This window comes from Camelina sativa, chromosome 4 (genome assembly GCF_000633955.1).
Source record: "Camelina sativa cultivar DH55 chromosome 4, Cs, whole genome shotgun sequence".
Classification (NCBI taxonomy): Eukaryota; Viridiplantae; Streptophyta; class Magnoliopsida; order Brassicales; family Brassicaceae; genus Camelina; species Camelina sativa.
In genome coordinates this window covers 18,222,023-18,239,661 of record NC_025688.1, presented here as the reverse complement: position 1 = coordinate 18,239,661, position 17,639 = coordinate 18,222,023, and the positions used below count along the sequence as shown (strand labels likewise).

The 17,639-nt window shown below is 39.5% G+C and overlaps 5 protein-coding genes across 7 annotated transcripts in view; 3 read left to right on the top strand and 2 right to left on the bottom strand.

The window, feature by feature from the left end:
* The window catches only part of LOC104781028 (sulfate transporter 3.1-like), a 6,619-nt gene extending 4,237 nt beyond the window's left edge, over window positions 1-2,382 (top strand). Inside the window, exons 6-12 of the mRNA XM_010505597.2 lie at window positions 156-272; window positions 710-836; window positions 986-1,272; window positions 1,445-1,635; window positions 1,715-1,800; window positions 1,890-1,966; window positions 2,057-2,382. Coding sequence (XP_010503899.1) covers window positions 156-272; window positions 710-836; window positions 986-1,272; window positions 1,445-1,635; window positions 1,715-1,800; window positions 1,890-1,966; window positions 2,057-2,242 — 1,071 coding nt within the window. The 3' untranslated portion in view covers window positions 2,243-2,382. The remainder of the gene's footprint in view (window positions 1-155; window positions 273-709; window positions 837-985; window positions 1,273-1,444; window positions 1,636-1,714; window positions 1,801-1,889; window positions 1,967-2,056) is intronic.
* Window positions 2,715-4,251, top strand: LOC104781027 (clathrin light chain 3). Its single transcript, XM_010505596.1, has 3 exons — window positions 2,715-3,118; window positions 3,484-3,637; window positions 3,751-4,251. Exons 1-3 carry the CDS (start codon window positions 2,802-2,804, stop codon window positions 4,045-4,047), a joined length of 768 nt encoding a protein of 255 aa, XP_010503898.1. The 5' UTR covers window positions 2,715-2,801; the 3' UTR covers window positions 4,048-4,251.
* On the top strand, window positions 4,520-6,587 carry LOC104781026 (high mobility group B protein 1). Of its 3 annotated transcripts, none has more exons than XM_010505595.2 (9): window positions 4,520-4,595; window positions 4,693-4,740; window positions 4,900-4,975; window positions 5,194-5,316; window positions 5,423-5,480; window positions 5,575-5,619; window positions 5,920-6,000; window positions 6,074-6,142; window positions 6,260-6,587. In XM_010505595.2, the coding sequence occupies exons 3-9, from the start codon at window positions 4,908-4,910 to the stop codon at window positions 6,350-6,352; spliced, it is 537 nt and encodes a 178-aa protein (XP_010503897.1). In that variant the 5' UTR covers window positions 4,520-4,595; window positions 4,693-4,740; window positions 4,900-4,907; the 3' UTR covers window positions 6,353-6,587. The 3 variants fall into 3 exon arrangements, with proteins under 3 accessions (XP_010503897.1, XP_019100275.1, XP_019100274.1); XM_019244730.1 differs by having other exon boundaries at window positions 4,551-4,605; XM_019244729.1 differs by lacking the exon at window positions 4,520-4,595 and having other exon boundaries at window positions 4,619-4,740.
* On the bottom strand, window positions 6,676-9,399 carry LOC104781025 (probable envelope ADP,ATP carrier protein, chloroplastic). The gene is made up of 10 exons (XM_010505593.1): window positions 8,999-9,399; window positions 8,828-8,884; window positions 8,672-8,734; window positions 8,509-8,565; window positions 8,115-8,198; window positions 7,833-7,901; window positions 7,643-7,755; window positions 7,383-7,552; window positions 7,160-7,238; window positions 6,676-6,904 (listed from the first exon to the last, which is right to left on the bottom strand). The coding sequence occupies exons 1-10, from the start codon at window positions 9,338-9,340 to the stop codon at window positions 6,799-6,801; spliced, it is 1,140 nt and encodes a 379-aa protein (XP_010503895.1). The 5' UTR covers window positions 9,341-9,399; the 3' UTR covers window positions 6,676-6,798.
* Window positions 9,613-13,605, bottom strand: LOC104781024 (vacuolar cation/proton exchanger 3-like). Its single transcript, XM_010505591.2, has 11 exons — window positions 13,115-13,605; window positions 12,466-12,533; window positions 12,067-12,095; window positions 11,763-11,959; window positions 11,288-11,509; window positions 11,050-11,190; window positions 10,834-10,950; window positions 10,602-10,655; window positions 10,302-10,418; window positions 10,056-10,146; window positions 9,613-9,973 (listed from the first exon to the last, which is right to left on the bottom strand). The coding sequence occupies exons 1-11, from the start codon at window positions 13,388-13,390 to the stop codon at window positions 9,903-9,905; spliced, it is 1,383 nt and encodes a 460-aa protein (XP_010503893.1). The 5' UTR covers window positions 13,391-13,605; the 3' UTR covers window positions 9,613-9,902.

Here is a 17,639-nt window from a genome sequence, read left to right as displayed (position 1 = left end):
TAGGTAGAATATTATGGTCAGAAAAGGAACAAGAAGCATGAAGTTGAAGGTATAGACTTATGACAAAAGAAGTGGGCTCATGGACTTTTGTAGTTTTGTCCGAAAGGGAGAGGGATATGATAGAATAAAGTAAGGTGTACCGATTGATTGTGCAGATAGGGAACCTGAAGAAAGGGTTGAATCCACTCTCCGGTTCTGATCTCATCTTTACTTCGCCTTACATGGCGACAGCTGTTAAGACTGGCCTCATCACTGGCATCATTGCTCTCGCTGTAAGCCCATAGTCCCTTTTTTTTTTGGTTTTATTCTAAATTATATACAAAGTTAGAGATATATACAGTATATAGATATGTTATATATGGAACTAGAGACTAGTTGCAAGTAACTGGATATAAGTTTTAAAGCTTGAGAGAGTACTAGCCAAGATACAAGATAAGACGAATAAGTTTTGTGTAGAGTGTTATCATTAACTTATTATATACTTATATATAATATATTCCTTATCTATTTACATCTATGCTTGTTATAGCAAGTAGATATTAACAAATTAACTAACTAAGGCTTAAATAACTTCTCCTCTAACTAAAGTTAGATCCAAGAAAACTAAAAAAAAATCAAGCAACCTATTCATATAAATAACGATTTTGATTGTAAATAGTGAAATTTAAAAACTCATTAAAATAAAATAAAATTCATGTGTAAAATGCAGGAAGGAATAGCTGTCGGGAGGAGCTTTGCAATGTTCAAGAACTACAATATAGACGGGAACAAAGAAATGATAGCGTTTGGAATGATGAACATCGTTGGTTCCTTCACATCTTGTTACCTCACAACAGGTAAGTACTCTACTAAACACAGCATATGGCTTCTATATATGAAGACAACTAGCACATTAGTCACATTACAATACATGCATATGTTATATCATTATATGGAAAATCTTGTAATACAGTATTTAATTAATTACGACGTACCATGCTACTAGGACCGTTTTCGAGGTCGGCCGTGAACTACAACGCGGGTTGTAAGACGGCAGTGTCCAACATAGTTATGGCAATTGCGGTTATGATCACACTGCTCTTCCTCACGCCGCTTTTTTACTACACACCACTCGTCGTCCTCTCGGCCATCATCATATCCGCAATGCTCGGACTCATTGACTATCAAGCTGCCATCCATCTCTGGAAAGTCGATAAGTTCGACTTCCTAGTCTGCATGAGCGCCTACGTTGGAGTCGTATTCGGCAGTGTAGAAATTGGACTAATCGTCGCAGTAAGTATATACCTAGATTTCCCTTTTTTTTTTCTTTTGCTTTCTATTTGCGTTTGGCACTTACACAATTGCAATTTTACCAAAATATTTTAAGATATTTTGCAACTTTAAGAAATATTTTTTCTAAAACATTTTAAAATGTTATTTTTTGTCCTTTCGCCGTGATATGAAGGTGGCCATATCGATAGCAAGGTTGTTGCTGTTTGTGTCGAGGCCAAAAACGGCGGTGAAGGGAAACATACCAAACAGCATGATCTATAGAAACACTGAGCAGTACCCTTCATCAAGAACCGTTCCTGGTATTCTCATCTTAGAGATTGATGCTCCCATCTACTTTGCCAACGCTAGTTACTTGCGTGAACGGTAACCTAACCCTCATTCGTGTATACACATGCCAAAGATTGAGAATTGGTTTATAATTCTGTTTTCAATACATCTACAGAATCATAAGGTGGATCGATGAAGAGGAAGATAGAGTCAAACAATCAGGAGAAAGCAGTTTACAATATATTATACTCGATATGTCCGGTAATAATATGATCTTGATTTTCTTTGGCACTAGCTAGTGTTGTTTTCCTTCGAGAGGCTTACTTTGAGTGTTTTTTTGAACAAAACAGCTGTTGGTAATATCGACACAAGCGGTATAAGTATGATGGAGGAAATTAAGAAAGTCATCGACAGAAGGGCGTTAAAGGTAAACACAATACGTCGCCATATAATTACATTTTAAGGATATGCTATCCGTTACCTCATATGATTCCTATTTTTTTTTCTAATCCCACAGTTGGTACTGGCAAATCCAAAAGGAGAGGTAGTGAAGAAATTAACCAGATCCAACTTTATCGGTGATCATTTGGGCAAAGAGTGGATGTTCTTAACTGTAGGAGAAGCCGTGGAGGCTTGTAGCTTTATGCTTCACACGTTTAAAAACGAACCAGCCTCCACTAAAGAGCCTTGGAACAACGTATAGTTTGTGACTACTCGTTATTAAGTATGTAAACTCGTATATCAGGAAACAAGTAAAACATGAAACACATTTTGTAATATTGATTGTGTCATTGTGTGTCAAAGTCACATGCAATAATATATATATGGATGTTTTCAAGGACTCGGAAGAAGTTGGTTCGGATGGTAGACTTCGGTTTGAAAGTTGCATATTTTAATTTTTGGAGCAGCATATCTTAAAAGGGCCACAAAAGTGTATAAATAAAAGCCCATCAGGCTAGAGAATATTCAAGGGATTTGACGATAATGATCCCGTACCTCAAGGTCTACCAATACGAAGCTACTTTGCTCCATATAAAAAAAGACACGTAAGCGTACAATCAGATAGAGGCAGAGAGATTCACGATACTCACGATGTATCCTTTTCATGACTTTTGTGTCTTTTACTTTACAACCAATTATAAAAGGGCACGTAGATCAATGCTTCGTTATGAAAAACCTAGTGTGGACACACGGACACCAAAAGCAGAGCAAAGAAGACTTTTGTAAGAAGAAAAAAACAGAACCTAGAGATAGAGAGAGAGATGTCGTCATCTTTGAGCAACGACGAGTCAGGACTCGGTGAGTCAAACCCTTCGACGGGTGGTGATGGTGGTAACTACACGGCTTACGAGTCTCGATTCCAGTCTCAGCGGTTTGACTCGTCCTTCTCTGATTTTGATGCCCAACCGGAGAAAGAGTTACCAGGCGACGATTCGTCTCCTCTGTCCAACCAAAGGGATTTACCGGAGACTCAATCTCCGTCGTTCATAAACGGTTCCGATGCTACAAACGGTTCGATTTTGCCGCCTCCATCGGATATGGAGAAAGAGGAAGGTTTTGCTCTTAGAGAGTGGCGAAGGTAAAAAAAGCTTTCTTCTTCGTGCATGCAAGCTTTTTGATACTCTACTTGATTTATCACTCTGTTTTCTTAAACAAAATAATTATATAATCTTTGAATTTTTGGATTCGATTCTTAGAGATTTTCGTGAGTTTTGGACCAGTCTTATAATTTGCTTAAAACCTTAATTTTAGCAATTGACTTAGTCTAAGTTCTTGACTCCAAACGTTGACCAAATATTACATGGAATCTCTTAGTTTGTTCAAGATAGTAAATTAGATGGAATCTTTTGGTTGTGTAGTCGATGTGATTGTGTGGTTGATTATGATTATATGTCTATATTGAATAGCTTATATGAATAAGTCTTGTTATGATGTGTATTGAAGGCTAAATGCTCTGAGATTGGAAGAGAAAGAAAAGAAAGAGAAAGAGATGGTTCAGCAAATTATAGAAACAGCAGAGCAATACAAGGCTGACTTCTATAGCAAGCGTAACGTTACTATTGAAAACAACAAGAAATCTAACCGCGAGAAAGAGAAGGTGATTTTGTCTTCGTTAACTTGTTTTTGTTATCATTCAAGATTGTTGTAGATTAGGTCTAAGAATATTGAATTTTGAGTTCTATAACAGATGTGTTTGTTTATTTTGGTCAGTTGTTTTTGGAGAATCAAGAAAAGTTTTACGCTGAAGCTGACAAAAACAATTGGAAGGCAATTGCGGAACTCATACCTCGTGAAGTACCAGTTATAGAGAGTAGAGGGAAGAACAAGAACAAGAAGCCAGCTATAACTGTGATCCAAGGACCAAAGCCTGGGAAGCCCACTGATCTGTCTCGTATGCGTCAAGTGCTCACGAAACTCAAGCACAATCCACCAACTCATATGAAGCCAAAATCAGGAGCTGACTCGAATGGGAACAGTGAACAGGTCACAGCTACAGAGAAGTTGTAGTTTGTGTTTGTGTGACAAGTTAACATTTCTTTATTTAGCGTAAACCGTCTTTGATTTGTTAAGCTTCCACATGTTCAGTCCCAAATTTTTGCTTGTTTTGGCTTACGTCTATGGTCTTACTCTTTACCATTGTTGGCTTTCTCCATACAGTTTTCAACTTTGATGTACATTCAATAAAACAATACAAATGCGTGTGAACCATCATCCACTATTCCAAAAAATTAGAAGAATTGTATATCTAGGACCCGACTGAGCTGTTGACTGAAATCGGGCCCATACTATGCCCAATAAATACAAGTCAGGCCCAAAGAAGACACACACACACACGCACGTGACACATTTTGGTCGCATCGCATTCGCATTCGCATCCTTATCGAATCTCTGTATCATTTGGCGGCAACCGTTTGATCGCAACCGTTCAAATCAACGGACCTTCATTGAGTATGATCATATATAAACCGGCTATAGCAGGTAAAAGCACCTGGGATATTACTGGACCTCTTCCTTTTTTTAATTAAACCGGTGATCGCCAATACTAGGTTTAACAGGTAACCACCGGTAATAAGCATCTCTTTGCTTTTTTTGTTTCCCCTCATCTCTTATGCTGCTGCTGCTGTTCTCTTGATCGTCTTCTGATTCTGCTAGGGTTTTCTGAGATCTTCCGTTTCTTCTTCTTCTCGAATTACTCTTACGGTAAATTTTTTTTTCCATGATAGGATTTGGCTTTTATACTTTCCCTGTTGTATTATATGTTGAATTTGCTCTGACAATTTTTTTTTTTAAATAAATTTTCTGAGATGAAATGATCAAAATTATACTAAGAGACTGATTCGATTTCGGTTGGTTATGTAGTTGGTGCGATGAAAACAGCAAAGGGGAAAGATAAAGTTAAGACCACAAAAGAAGCCTTGAAGCCAGCCGATGACAGGTTTGATCTCCAATACAAAGCTTATAGAGTCATTTATGAGAAAATTGGCCTTTCAAAACTGGCTTTGCTTTCAGCTGTAACTGAAGTAGTTTGTGATCATTAAGGCGTTGTTGATTTTGTAGCTTTTGGTTGGTTAGACTTAGACCGGTTTTAGCATTTGTTGCTTTGTATATTATTATTAACTAAAAGGTTTGGTGTCTGTCTGTTTGTTTGTTCAGGAAAGTGGGAAAGAGGAAGGCACCAGCTGAGAAGGCTAGCAAACGAGAGACTCGTAAAGAGAAGAAAGCTAAAAAGGATCCGAACAAACCCAAAAGAGCTCCTAGTGCTTTCTTTGTCTTTCTGTATGTATTCTGCTGGATGGTTTCCTTATAAAGAAATTGATTCCCACTTGAATTATTCAACTTCTTCTAAAACTGTTTTTCATAATTTACTGATTTCTTGTTTCAGAGAAGATTTTAGGGTAACATTCAAGAAAGAAAATCCTAATGTGAAGGCCGTCTCTGCAGTAAGCATTTCGGAGATTCCTTGAAAGTTTACACGTACTTGGTCCTTATTTATATGAACTTCTTATGGTCTTACCTTGTCTTTTCCTTGTGAAGGTTGGGAAAGCTGGAGGCCAGAAATGGAAGTCAATGTCTCAAGCTGTAAGTATCTGTCGAACTTTCCTGTCTCTCTGATGCTGTGATGGAATTAACTGTTTCAAAGAAAAATAGTTATCTTAGAAGTTGAATTGCGCCGCCTTGTTCATACAACCACATTCTGTTTTGATAATTAGCAGAATAGCGTGTGTTGGATTTTCTAGCAGAGAGCCTAAACCTACTAAACTAATCCATAGTTAAACATTGGTTATAACACATTACTTGTCAACACCTAGTTGTGATGTTTAAATACCAAATAGATTCTACTAATGACGTTGACATGTGTTTCACATCTTCCTTTCATAGGAAAAAGCTCCATATGAAGAGAAAGCTGCAAAGAGGAAAGCTGAATATGAGAAGCAAATGGATGCATACAACAAAAACATGGTAAGCCCTAAGCCTTTCCTCATATATAAAAACATTTACGTGGCTAACTCTTTTTTCCTTGCAATGGGAGCAGGAGGAAGGGAGTGATGAATCTGAAAAGTCTAGATCTGAGGTGAATGATGAAGATGAAGCCAGTGGGGAGGTAAATTTCCATTACACGTTGTAAAGTGTCTCTAGTGTATTTATACACGACCCATTTTCTCTTGTAGTGAGTGTTTGCTTTCTGAATATGTATGGTTGGCTTCATGTTTCTCTGCAGGAAGATCTACTAGAGAAGGAAGTAGCAGGTGATGATGAAGAAGAGGACGAAGGTGATGATGACGATGATGAGGACGACGATGAAGAAGAATAAACTGGGGATGGAAATAGGATTTTGTATCCCAAACTTAACCGAGGGTTTACGTGTAATTTGTGTGTCGTTAACTATAGATCTAAAATCGTGTGTTTTTTATTTTCCTTTTCCTAAGAAAGCGAAACAGTTGTTAGCATCTCTCGGGATGTTTGTTTCAGCTTTTTTGCACAACAAAATGTAACAATGGCTGCTTTAGTGATCATCCAAATCAAAACACAGTAGGCTCTCGCTTCAATCTCCGGTCTCTTGACTCTCAAGGTTCTTTCAAAGTTGTTGATAAAATAATGAATTTCCGACAGGAATTTTGCCGAATATACAAAAGCCAAACTTTGTTTCGCTCTCTAACAATGTAAACTTCTCAATTAAAATGTAAAACTAGTACTCAAGCATAATTTATCCTAGCGGCTCCAAAATTTTCATGTGAAACAATAATGTCCTAAACATGGTTACTGAGCTTGGTCTCGACTCCGGTTATCATCGGTGATCTTTTGAAGCTGCTTCTCACTTGTGGCGATAAGGCGTTTTACCATGTCGAAGGTTGTCAGCCTAATGCTGCAAAATAAACATAAACGGCAATGGATGTTTTAGTATGCCTCTACTTATTTGCAATGTGAGTTTCTCAAAAGATCAAAGTTAGAGACCTAAAGAATCTGAAGGCATATGTACATAACTGTGTTTTCCATGTACACATACTAGTGCTATCTAAAGAGCATACAAGTATATTATAATATTATCAAAACAGCAATCCGATATCAGAAGCTTGAATGAATGCATTAAGAATGCTTATTCTATGCTTAAGAAGTCAACCTGCTGTTTGGAAGAGTTTTCAATGCATTGGGTAAAAAGCCGCGGTACAAGCCTATAAGCCCATCACGGTCTATAATTCCTGCACAGCCAGATGTAAAGATGATTCAGTTCAAAACTTAAGTCTTTTGCTTAATACACAACATGCATTGTAAGAAAATAGACCCTATCTTTTGATGAAGATCTTGCTATATAATGAGTTGCATGAAGAAATAGATTAATCTACCAGCAAGTGCTTCTGGAATTGACTTGTATGGAGTTCCTCTCATTTGCATTTGCCGTCTCACAGTGTCTAGAGGGTAACATGTCAGTGTTGCAATACCAGCTGAAAGTACAGCTGTGAACAGAGAAGATTGTGCCTTTTGTCTGTATTCCTCCGGCAAAGACTTCTTCACCCTGTTGTCAGTTATGGGGCAAAAGATATATATCAGCCCGGTTCAACTTGTTTACTTCAAAACAGAAAGAAAGAAATTTTAGAAGACTCACAGATCGAAAATACAAAAGTTTACAGCAATGTATGGAGCTATCCCTACTAGAGAAGGTCCTAAACCGTAATAGAAAGATGCGATTCCCTCATCACGAAGCATACTCAAAGCAACCTGCAAGAAGTTTACATTGTAAAATGCCTATCAATAAATGCATGAACAGGAATGATAAAATAAAAAAACCATTTCACCTGAGACATTGTTCGGTACCCAGGTTCAACAGCCAACCTCAGTCTCAAAACATCTAGTGGGTATGTCAACTGCATAAGAATCAAATAGCAAGAGGATGTGAGCTATATTTAGTGGGTATACATAGGATTGTGTGCCTATATTTCAGACATACATCAGTACAGCCATCATAAGGATGTGAGCTACTGACGATACCAGTTAGAGGAAAGAATTAGGCTCCACAAATAGATAGGTAATCTTAAGAATTTGCTAACCAGTAAATATATCAAACCACAATAACTTACCAAAGTAGAAGTCATGCCAGCACAAGCACCTGCTGCTAGTCTTCCGATTACTGAGAGCTGGTCATCTTTACCTTTGAACAAATTCTGAATTCAAAATAAGGAAGCATCAGTCACAGGACACAAATAATAGAGAGACAGAGCAAAAAAGTGTAGAACTCTTGGTTTAAGCTGAATGTTATCAGTTTCAATACAGGTAACAAAAAAAAAAAAAAACAGCTAATGCAATCAAGCTAAGTTTCCTAAAGGCAGTCATATAAACTAACTATCGCACAAGCTCCCTGTTGATAAATCTATCTAGCAGCTAATATGTCAGATACATTTTATCATCTTGAAGCTATGCTTGTACAAACATGTCTGTTTAATACATAAGCCAAAAAAAATGACACAAACTCACCTTGTAACTCTCGTAAGCCAAAAGCTGAACCGCGCTGTAAGGTAACACTCTTATAACCTGATGCCACATTTTCAAACTCAATATCCAAAAAAATTCACTCTCCCATGTATAAAAAAAACACACAAACACACAAGTTTTAGAACACAAAACAGTTTAAGAGAACCTGAGGTAAGTTTCCCTTCCAGTAACCTTTCATTCCTTCTTCTTTAGCAATCATAGTAATTGCCTACAAAAAAAAATCCATTTCCAAATAAAATCTTGAATCATCTCTAACACGAAAGACTAATAAGTTACATACACGAACTACCTTGTGTATTACCTCTATAAATCCTATAGCCTTCTTTGCACTCTGTTGTCCAAGTCGTATACCTTGTGTCTGCAGATTAAAACACAATATTCAAGATTAAAATAAACACTTGCCAAGGTTGAACCTTCATCTTCTTCTACTGTAACACATTAAAGCTTAAAAGAGTGTACGGGATATAAAAACCTGCATAAGAAGCTTGATACGGTCAAGAGGAGCAGTAACAGTTTTAGCGGCGGCTCCGGCGATAGCACCAGCGGCGAAGATGGCGGCATCTTTGGGTACAAGAGCAAGTATAGCAAGAGGATTGTTCAAGAGCTGAGTCATCGTCGGTGCGAATTCTCTCTGCTCGCACTTCTCCACCATTGAAATGCACGCGAATTTGCCGAAACCGACATCTCCGCGAGCGGACACGACGCGGCGGCGGCGGAAATGTACTGTGCCGGGTTTAGCTGGGGAAGATGTTAGTAGAGAGGAAATGAGAGAAGGGATACGGTGAAATGTGAGAATGGCTCTGTCTTCTTCCATGGTTTTTGAGTAGATAAGGCGAAGTTAAGGTTTTTGGTTTCGAAAAGAAGAGAAGCCGTTCTGTGTGTTTCCGTCAAATGGCGCCAGTATAGTAGGGCTCTCGAGTCTATAGCATTATTGGGCTTTATGGGCTTTATGGGCTTTTTAACGAGTTTCATAATGGGCTTTTTGTTGCTTAAAGAAATGTCTTATTTTTCTCCTACCATTGAGGTGATATGAACTTTGACCAATGTATGTATGTAATATACCTTAAACCTTAGGGTCAATTGGAAAATATTTATTTCTTACTCTTTAATCTTTATCAATTGAAAATAGCCCTTTAACTCAAAACCATAGGATATACAAGATAAAAACATAAAATGGCAACAAACAGAAACAAGATATATAGGGACAGAAATGTGACTTGTACACATAAGAGAAACCTATCTTCATCAAGTTTTCCTCTCATCATTTCCAGGCTGAGGAACCTCTCCGACAAGTCACTCTAGGAATCAAACAAATTGTATCGCCGATTTCTTCCGTTACATTTTTGTGTTTTCAAGTCATCTGATGATATTACATATTAAGCTGCGAAAAATCCACTTCCCGGATTGTTCTTGGGTTGAAGCCCCACGATAGTTCCATTTGGTTGTTCTGTGAAACACAAACGTATTGTTTAAGTATTTGGTCATTTTCAGTGATGGTTCAAAGATGGGATTCTGCTTGAGTTACTTACTCTGGGGGATTTGGTCGACGAAGAAACATGCCGCGATGATGACATAACACAACAATAGAACCAGTCCCTTCATGTAATGAGAAGTTCCATCCTAACCAGCCCAAGAAAAAAAAAACGATGGTTGAGTATATTTATAGGGACACTGAACTTTTAACTAGTATCCTTATCTCTCAAGATATCTTAATTTGTTAACTGTTCAGTGTTAGATCTCTTGAGGAATATAGTAGTGTAAGGCAAAACGTTTACCTGTAAAGTGAAGGCTGTGATGATAATGGCCAAGGCTAGAGAGCTTGTTTCAAGGATATTGAAGTTGAGATCCATTTTTATTCCCATGATCCATGCTACGATAACACTCAATGGCACCTGAGGAAACGCACACATTAACATAATGTCTTAGATTTGTTATATTGCATTGCATGCAACATTTCGTTGAACTTCTTTTTTTTTGCTAATATCAATTTTTATTAAAAATAAAAAAATAATCGAATCATAACATTTCGTTCAATCTTTTATTTAACAAAATAAAAAAGGGAAATGAGAACTTACCACGAACAAAGAAATCTGAGTTGCAGAGCCCAATGCGACCCCTAGAGATATGTCCTGTATTTACATGCCGAAGTTTCATATAAATATCTTTGCAACAAATAAATTTGTTTACAATGCTAACTATTGTGGGTTCATTTGGAAATAAAAATGCATACTAAACATAAAACCAAACAATAGAAGGCATTAGGCATACTCTAGAAGGTTGTAAAGCAAAGAAAAAAGGGAAACTCACGAGCTTGTTCTTGAATGCGAAAATGATGGCTCCTGCGTGCTCAGCTGCGTTTCCAACAATAGGAAGCAATATGATGCTTATGAAACCCACTGATAGTCCCCATGAGTCCGATGCTTCCTGACCAAGATATAATAACATCCATATAACTAATTTGAGTCTTTTTCATTTAGGGACTTAATATAACATATTACATATATATCGACTTGATTAATTTACCTCTATAGTAGCCACAACATACTCCGATAGCAATGCTATGACAAGTGTCATCCCAACAAGCCAAGCAAAATCACTCCAAAACCCTATCACCGGAGTCTCTTCAACAGTCACCTCATCATCATACGCATCATCATCATCATCCTATATCCGGTTAAAAATGAATATAGCTAGTTACATTACGAATTGGCATTCTACTACTCATCGAGCAGAGATAAACATAAATAGAACTCTTACGCACCTCTTGAGCCTCAAACAATTGGCGGTGAGTCCACAGCTGGAAGATGAGGTAAGCAATGTAAGCAATAAGCATAACGATGCTGCTTGTCCGCGACAGGTTAAGCGACATTTTGTTTATCAGGGAGGTTGATACTTCTCCGGTTGCTGCATATTTTAACAATAATGGCAGCAAATGACACAACAGACCCATAAGCAGCAAGAAGAAGTTCACGTCCGCTTGTTTCTGTAACAATCAAGAAGAGAGAAACATCACATAAAACATCTTTAACTATCGGTTATTTATATCCGGTTAAAGTCAACACAACCTGATTTTGTTTAACTTAAGGGTTACAAACCGGTATGGTTATACTAAATTTGGTTTTGTCCCGAATGCAATTTGTATCCATGTTTCCCGGTTTGGTTATGTTAAAATTACCATAAGAATTAAACTAAACCGGATTTTAGTAATGAGAGAGGGTGTATATATATATATGTACCCGGTCGAACTGTTGCTCGCGGCGGATATTGGCGATACCACCACAGAAGAGGGAAGTGCCGAGAACCAAGAGAAGGTTTGAGAGAATTGAACCCAATAGAGAGTATTTCACCACTGCCACTTTGTTATTGGCCAACGCTAGTATCGCGATTATCAGCTCCGTAGCGTTTCCACAAGTCGCGTTTAACAAACCGCCCACTACCAAAGCAAACATCAAGTGACGTTTTCTTTCTTAAATACTGATTTGATTTGGAGATTATACTTGATAAATAATTTAATGATATTTATAAGTATGAAAACGTTACCTGTTGGACCGGTGTAGAAAGCTAGTTGCCTGTACAAATGAAAGGGACGATCATGTTATATCCAATCAAATTGTAACTAAAAATGTAATTGTTAGCTTATTGAAATATGATTCTTGGTTTGTGTCTAAGTATGTCCTCCTTTAAGAAATTGATAAAATAAACAGAAAATAGCTTTTTAACATCGTTTGAAACTGTAAAGAATCTTAATAGTGATTTCACAAACGATACATAATTGACACTTTTGTCAACACTACTAAAAAAATTTCATTCAATATCCAATAACTTGTGTACTAAACGATACATATGAATATAGTAAAAGAAATATGAAAAGAACACTTGGAGTATATGAAATAGTGAAATAACAATAAATATGAAATGTGGGACGATAATTTTACTTACTCTGTCAAAAAGCTAACTCGCTCAGCTAGAGGTGTCAACCCAATCAAGCTCAGTCCAAATATCAACGGCTGTCACACATTTACAAAATATAAAAAAACAAGAAAATAATTTAGTAAATAAAATAAAGTTTTTTGACGAATAGTCGGTAACAGATAAGCACGTTGCAAGAATGCACCAGAATCGGAAAACACACAAATCATGAATATTCCACAAAAAAAAAAACAAAGTAGTAATCAAAATAAATCACGGGATTTAGGTAGTAGGATAATACAAAATATAACGTATATAGTGTTGCCCGAGGCAAACCATTTAATACTATTCGACAGATGTATCCGTATCATGAAATGATTTAAATTGCGCATAAACACGTATCTAACTCCAATTAAAGTTTGCTTTAACGCGCAATACAAGAACAAGCTAAGTGATTTTGTTCTTTGCTACTATCTTGATCAATATATAGTGCAAACTAAATCTAAAAACCTTAATCAAAATTTTGTCTTATATAAATTAGATAAAATAAACCTTAAAACTGGTTGGGAAAATTCTTAGTAAAATTAAGGATTATATTCATTGGGAAACTGAACAAGGATTGTCTAAATTCTCTGGAAAAATTCACCAAATACAAAAATTTAAGAGAGAACGAGCTTACACGACCGTAGTGATAAGAGTTGGCGAGAATGGCGAGAGGGATGGCGAGAAACAAGAGAGTGAGCTTAGTACCAAGAATGACTTCTTGGAAGTTAGAGAGAATGTTCTTGAGAGTTTTGCATGGGACTTTTTGAATCAGTCTCAGGTCTGATTTCTTCCTTAGAGACGATGAAGACATGTTGTGTGCTGTTCTCCCATGTCGCAGCTCTCTGTTCGACCCTTTTGCCGTCGCGTTCCCGTTCTCGGCGGTCACCCATGGCTCCACGATACTTCCCATAGCTTAAAGACTTTTGTGATTCTACATCTGTTTGTGTCGTGTCAGATTTTGTATAAATAGGTGGCGACTCTGTGTTGTTGTTGTTGTTATGATGATTTATGTACGCAACTTCCCGGAAGTTTCCTCTTCTTCTTTTTTTTTTTTTAATAGAAATATTTGTTTTGGTAAGTTCTTGCTGTGTTTTGACGATATTTAAATTTTGGTAGGTTTGCTTAAAAGATGTATCTCTTATCATATATTCATATCCTGTCTTTCTAGGGAAATTTGTATTTAAGTTAAGTACACCAATATAATACATGGGAGTTGTATCCATAGTTTTGTTTTTAGCACACTGTTTTTCAAATGTAATAATAACTAACTAATTTATTAGGTTTATTAAATACATATATGAAAATAAAATGAAAAATATTTTTTTATATTTTGCTTTGTTTTTGCTTCTATTTTGTATCAAAAAGGTTAATTAGCTGCTGCTTAAATTTGATTTAGTGAGATGCAATCTTCATATTAACCGACATGTCTAATTTGTGTTTTCAAACCAAATACGAAATTCATTTATTTCATTTCATTTTTATGCTTTAATAATTCTTATATTAAATAAATCTTCTCAGGGAGATATAATAATTCTTTCACTTTATCCGATCTACTCTTCTGCCAACAACATAATTAACAACAATCAAAACTTACCATATATTTTTCGAATATAATTGTCGCGATGATTGGACATATATACCAAAATCTAGAACCAAACTATTTCCAAAGAATTTCAAAACTCTCGAAACATTCCATGGAAGAATTTCCGTTTGCCACACAAGGAAAAGCTTTCTTTAAAGATTTTATATACGAGACTCTAAAGTAAAACCTTCTGCTAAAATTTTTTAAACCCAACGAGAACTTACCAGAGATAATGCTCTGTTTCCAGTAACAACCTGCAGTTGCATAAACTGGTCAGAACCATGATTGATTGGTGTGTCTGGATAGTAGAATATAACCTCAGAGAAGCCTCTAGATTCTTTCAGATGAAGAGAGAAGCGCTGCTTGAGGGATTGTTGGATATGAGCTTTGCCCCATATGCCAACTCGGCCCAACAAAGACTCACCAGAGATAGAAGGAAATGGACCAATCTCGGAGGATAATCTCGGGATTTCACACAGAAAACCCTAGAGTGCTCTAACTCTACATTCGCTTATAAATAGTTCGAGACATCTATTGGAGAAAGGATCCGGACCCGCAGACAATACCTACAGAGCAATACTTTGCATCGAAAACTGCTATTATCTCTCGTATAATTCGTTCTTGTTTTCAGTTCGTCATTATAAGCTTACTAGTTCGTCTGTGAACTAACAAGCTCTAATTCGACTTATTTAAGTGACGATCTCACGTTTTCCCCGATTAATAAAGAACTTGCTCGCTCTTTCCCACTAAATCTTATTTGTTTAAACTGTGTAATCCCCGGTACAAACAATTGGCGCCCACCGTGGGGCAAGAGTAAAGCGCTTCTTTTGACGAATCAAGACCGACGATCCTCACTTCCTCGAAGTTTCAAGACTCATGACGAACCCCAGCGAAAACCTCAACGAAGTAACGGAGCAGCCAACGGAACAGCGATGGGGGCGAACGAGAACACGAACAGTTCCCCCGCTGAGCTCCCTGCCGAACTCCTCGGAGAGCCCAACCGAAGGCTCCCTGCCGAGCCCAACCGAAGGCTCACTGCCGAGCACAATCTTTCCACCAGCGCCCGACGCGCCCTCTGAGTCTCTCGTAGCTGCACACGCTGAAGCCGGACCTGCTGCAGACCAGCTGGTCACCAACACAACCTCTACACCAGCGCCCGATACGCCATCAGAACCTCTTATTGCCACACATGCCCAACATCTCCAAACCATGGCTCTAGTTTTCACTGACGGTGCCGCCCTCTCAGCTCCCTTGCTTGCTGGACGCAGAAACAACTTCGAATATCTGATGTAGACTATCATCGACAGTCTCGTTAGCCAGGACATGCGAACAGCCGAGCGACTTGACACACTCGCTACAACATAAAAAAGCTTACCTTAATCAAATCAACTGACTCCAACAATAGAAGAACAAGCACCGAGACACCATCGACTTTGGGAGCGCTCAGAGTGCCCATTCTACCTCCAGTAACAGCCATGGGTGATGTAGTAGGCCTCTCGTTAGCCACAGAAAGATCCATGAAACCACCACTTTTCACCAAACTCAAGAATGTCGTCAAAATCACGATCGTCGGTCAAACCCTTGTTGCTGAAACCAAAACTCCACTCTTCCCTAATATCAATATCGATACCGTCGAAAGCATCACCATGAGAAGTGCCGACCTCATGAGAGGTGTCGCCAAGCTCGCGACAACCAAAGCCGACATCACCGCTCAGCTCCACATCCTCTCGATCGATCTCAAAGCTAGCCGGATCCAGATCGGCAGATTCTCGGTCGCTCCGCCCTCCGATTAACAAAGCATCACCACGGGCAGCCTCGCAAGAGATACCGATCTCACGAAATGTACCAATCTCACGAGAGGTGCCGATCTCACCAGCGTTCATGCCTTCACTCTCGAGCTCACCATCCCTTTGCCTATCTCACCTCCTGGTCGCAAAGCCGACCTTTACCTCGCTCCCAACCAAGCGAGAATCACACTCATTATACCGACCTCCCCTCTTGCTCCTATGAGCCATCTCCACCCAACGAACCTCGAGACCAACCTCGAGAGCGGTCGCCGCCCAAGTCGAGATTGGGGACGACCTCATGATGGCCATCCTCGCCAACCTCAACCTCTCGATCTTGTTCCAAGGAAGATCCGCATGCAGCCTGCGCCGACCCCCGTTGTAGAGTTCTCTCCCCCTCGTGGCCCTATGCCGACCTCAGATTTGTTTCTTATGATGCCGACCTCAAAGTCTGTGCGCGCGGGCTGAACCAGGGCGACCGCCAACCACCATCAGGTCATCTCGATCGACGGTCAACGGAATATCCTGCCGACCTACTATCGGCAAAGAAGCGACGAGCGGCGGCTAGGTTTTGTTCTTTGGAGAATATCCTGCTGACCTCTCTCGCTCATATCTCCCAATACGCCTCCAATATACTTGTATAGTCAACCTTGCCACCTCCAATTATGAGCCGACCTCGGAGTTCACCCTAACGGTTAGACAAGTACCGACATGGATTGGAGATATGCCACCCACACAGGGACGACCTCTAGGGCACCGTACAACGCCACACTGACCTCCATTGGCCGACCCCCTCACCCATAGTGTCGATTTCGCCAACTCTGACGCACAACCGCTCACCCTCAAAGCAAACTGCCGGTTTCAGGAAGCAGGTGGCCGTCCCGGCCGAAGGACCGTGATCGGCCGGACCGGCTGAAAGATTAGCACCAATCGACGCAGCACTAAGACCCAAAACAGCTGAACGAGGACCAGGATCCTCGGCCGGGACGACATCCATAGGACTCCCACCAAAACCACTGTCGCTATCTTCACTGAACTCGAGAATATCAGCAAAATTGTAGTCGTTGGCCAAACTATCGAAGTCTCCACACTCCGCTCCAATACCGACACTAACATCATCAAAAACGTCTTTATAAGCCGCGAACTCTTCGGTAAAAGTACGCTGGATTCCCGCAAGAGTTTTACCACGCGTATACGTTAGAACTCGGGAGCTCGTCGAAGGACAACCTTCCTTTCTGCTCGAAATACCAACCTCGTTCGTACCCCTCGCCGATCTCTCTCGCTTGGGGCCTTATCGCCTGACGACCGAAAACCGAGACATCCACACATAAGATCAATGTCGCCTTCATCAAAGTCAGAACCAACCGCAATTCGGAGATCAGTCGTGCAGAGCTCGTCGCCGCCAAGCATGGATGTGCCGAGCACACTATTGTGCCGATCTCCCGTCTCCCTCTCATCGCTTGGCCAAACCCTGCGAGTGTCGCAAGTAATGTCACGAGTAATGTCGATCTCGTCAAGGTCGGCGTCGAGCTCACAAATGTCGACCTCATCGATCCCANTTCACGGTGTCTCTCGAAAGACGAGCCTAGCATTTACAAAAGAGCTACTATAGCAATTTCGTCCCCAAAGGCAAACCAAGACAATCTGTGCCGAGCAGGCATATTACGGACGATTTAAGTATGCCCGCCGATCGCAGAAGGACTGCCACTCTCCAGACTAAGGGGGGACTATTGTTGGATATAGGCCACGCCCAACATGCCACTCGGCCCAACGAGATTCGTAGTTGTATTCTC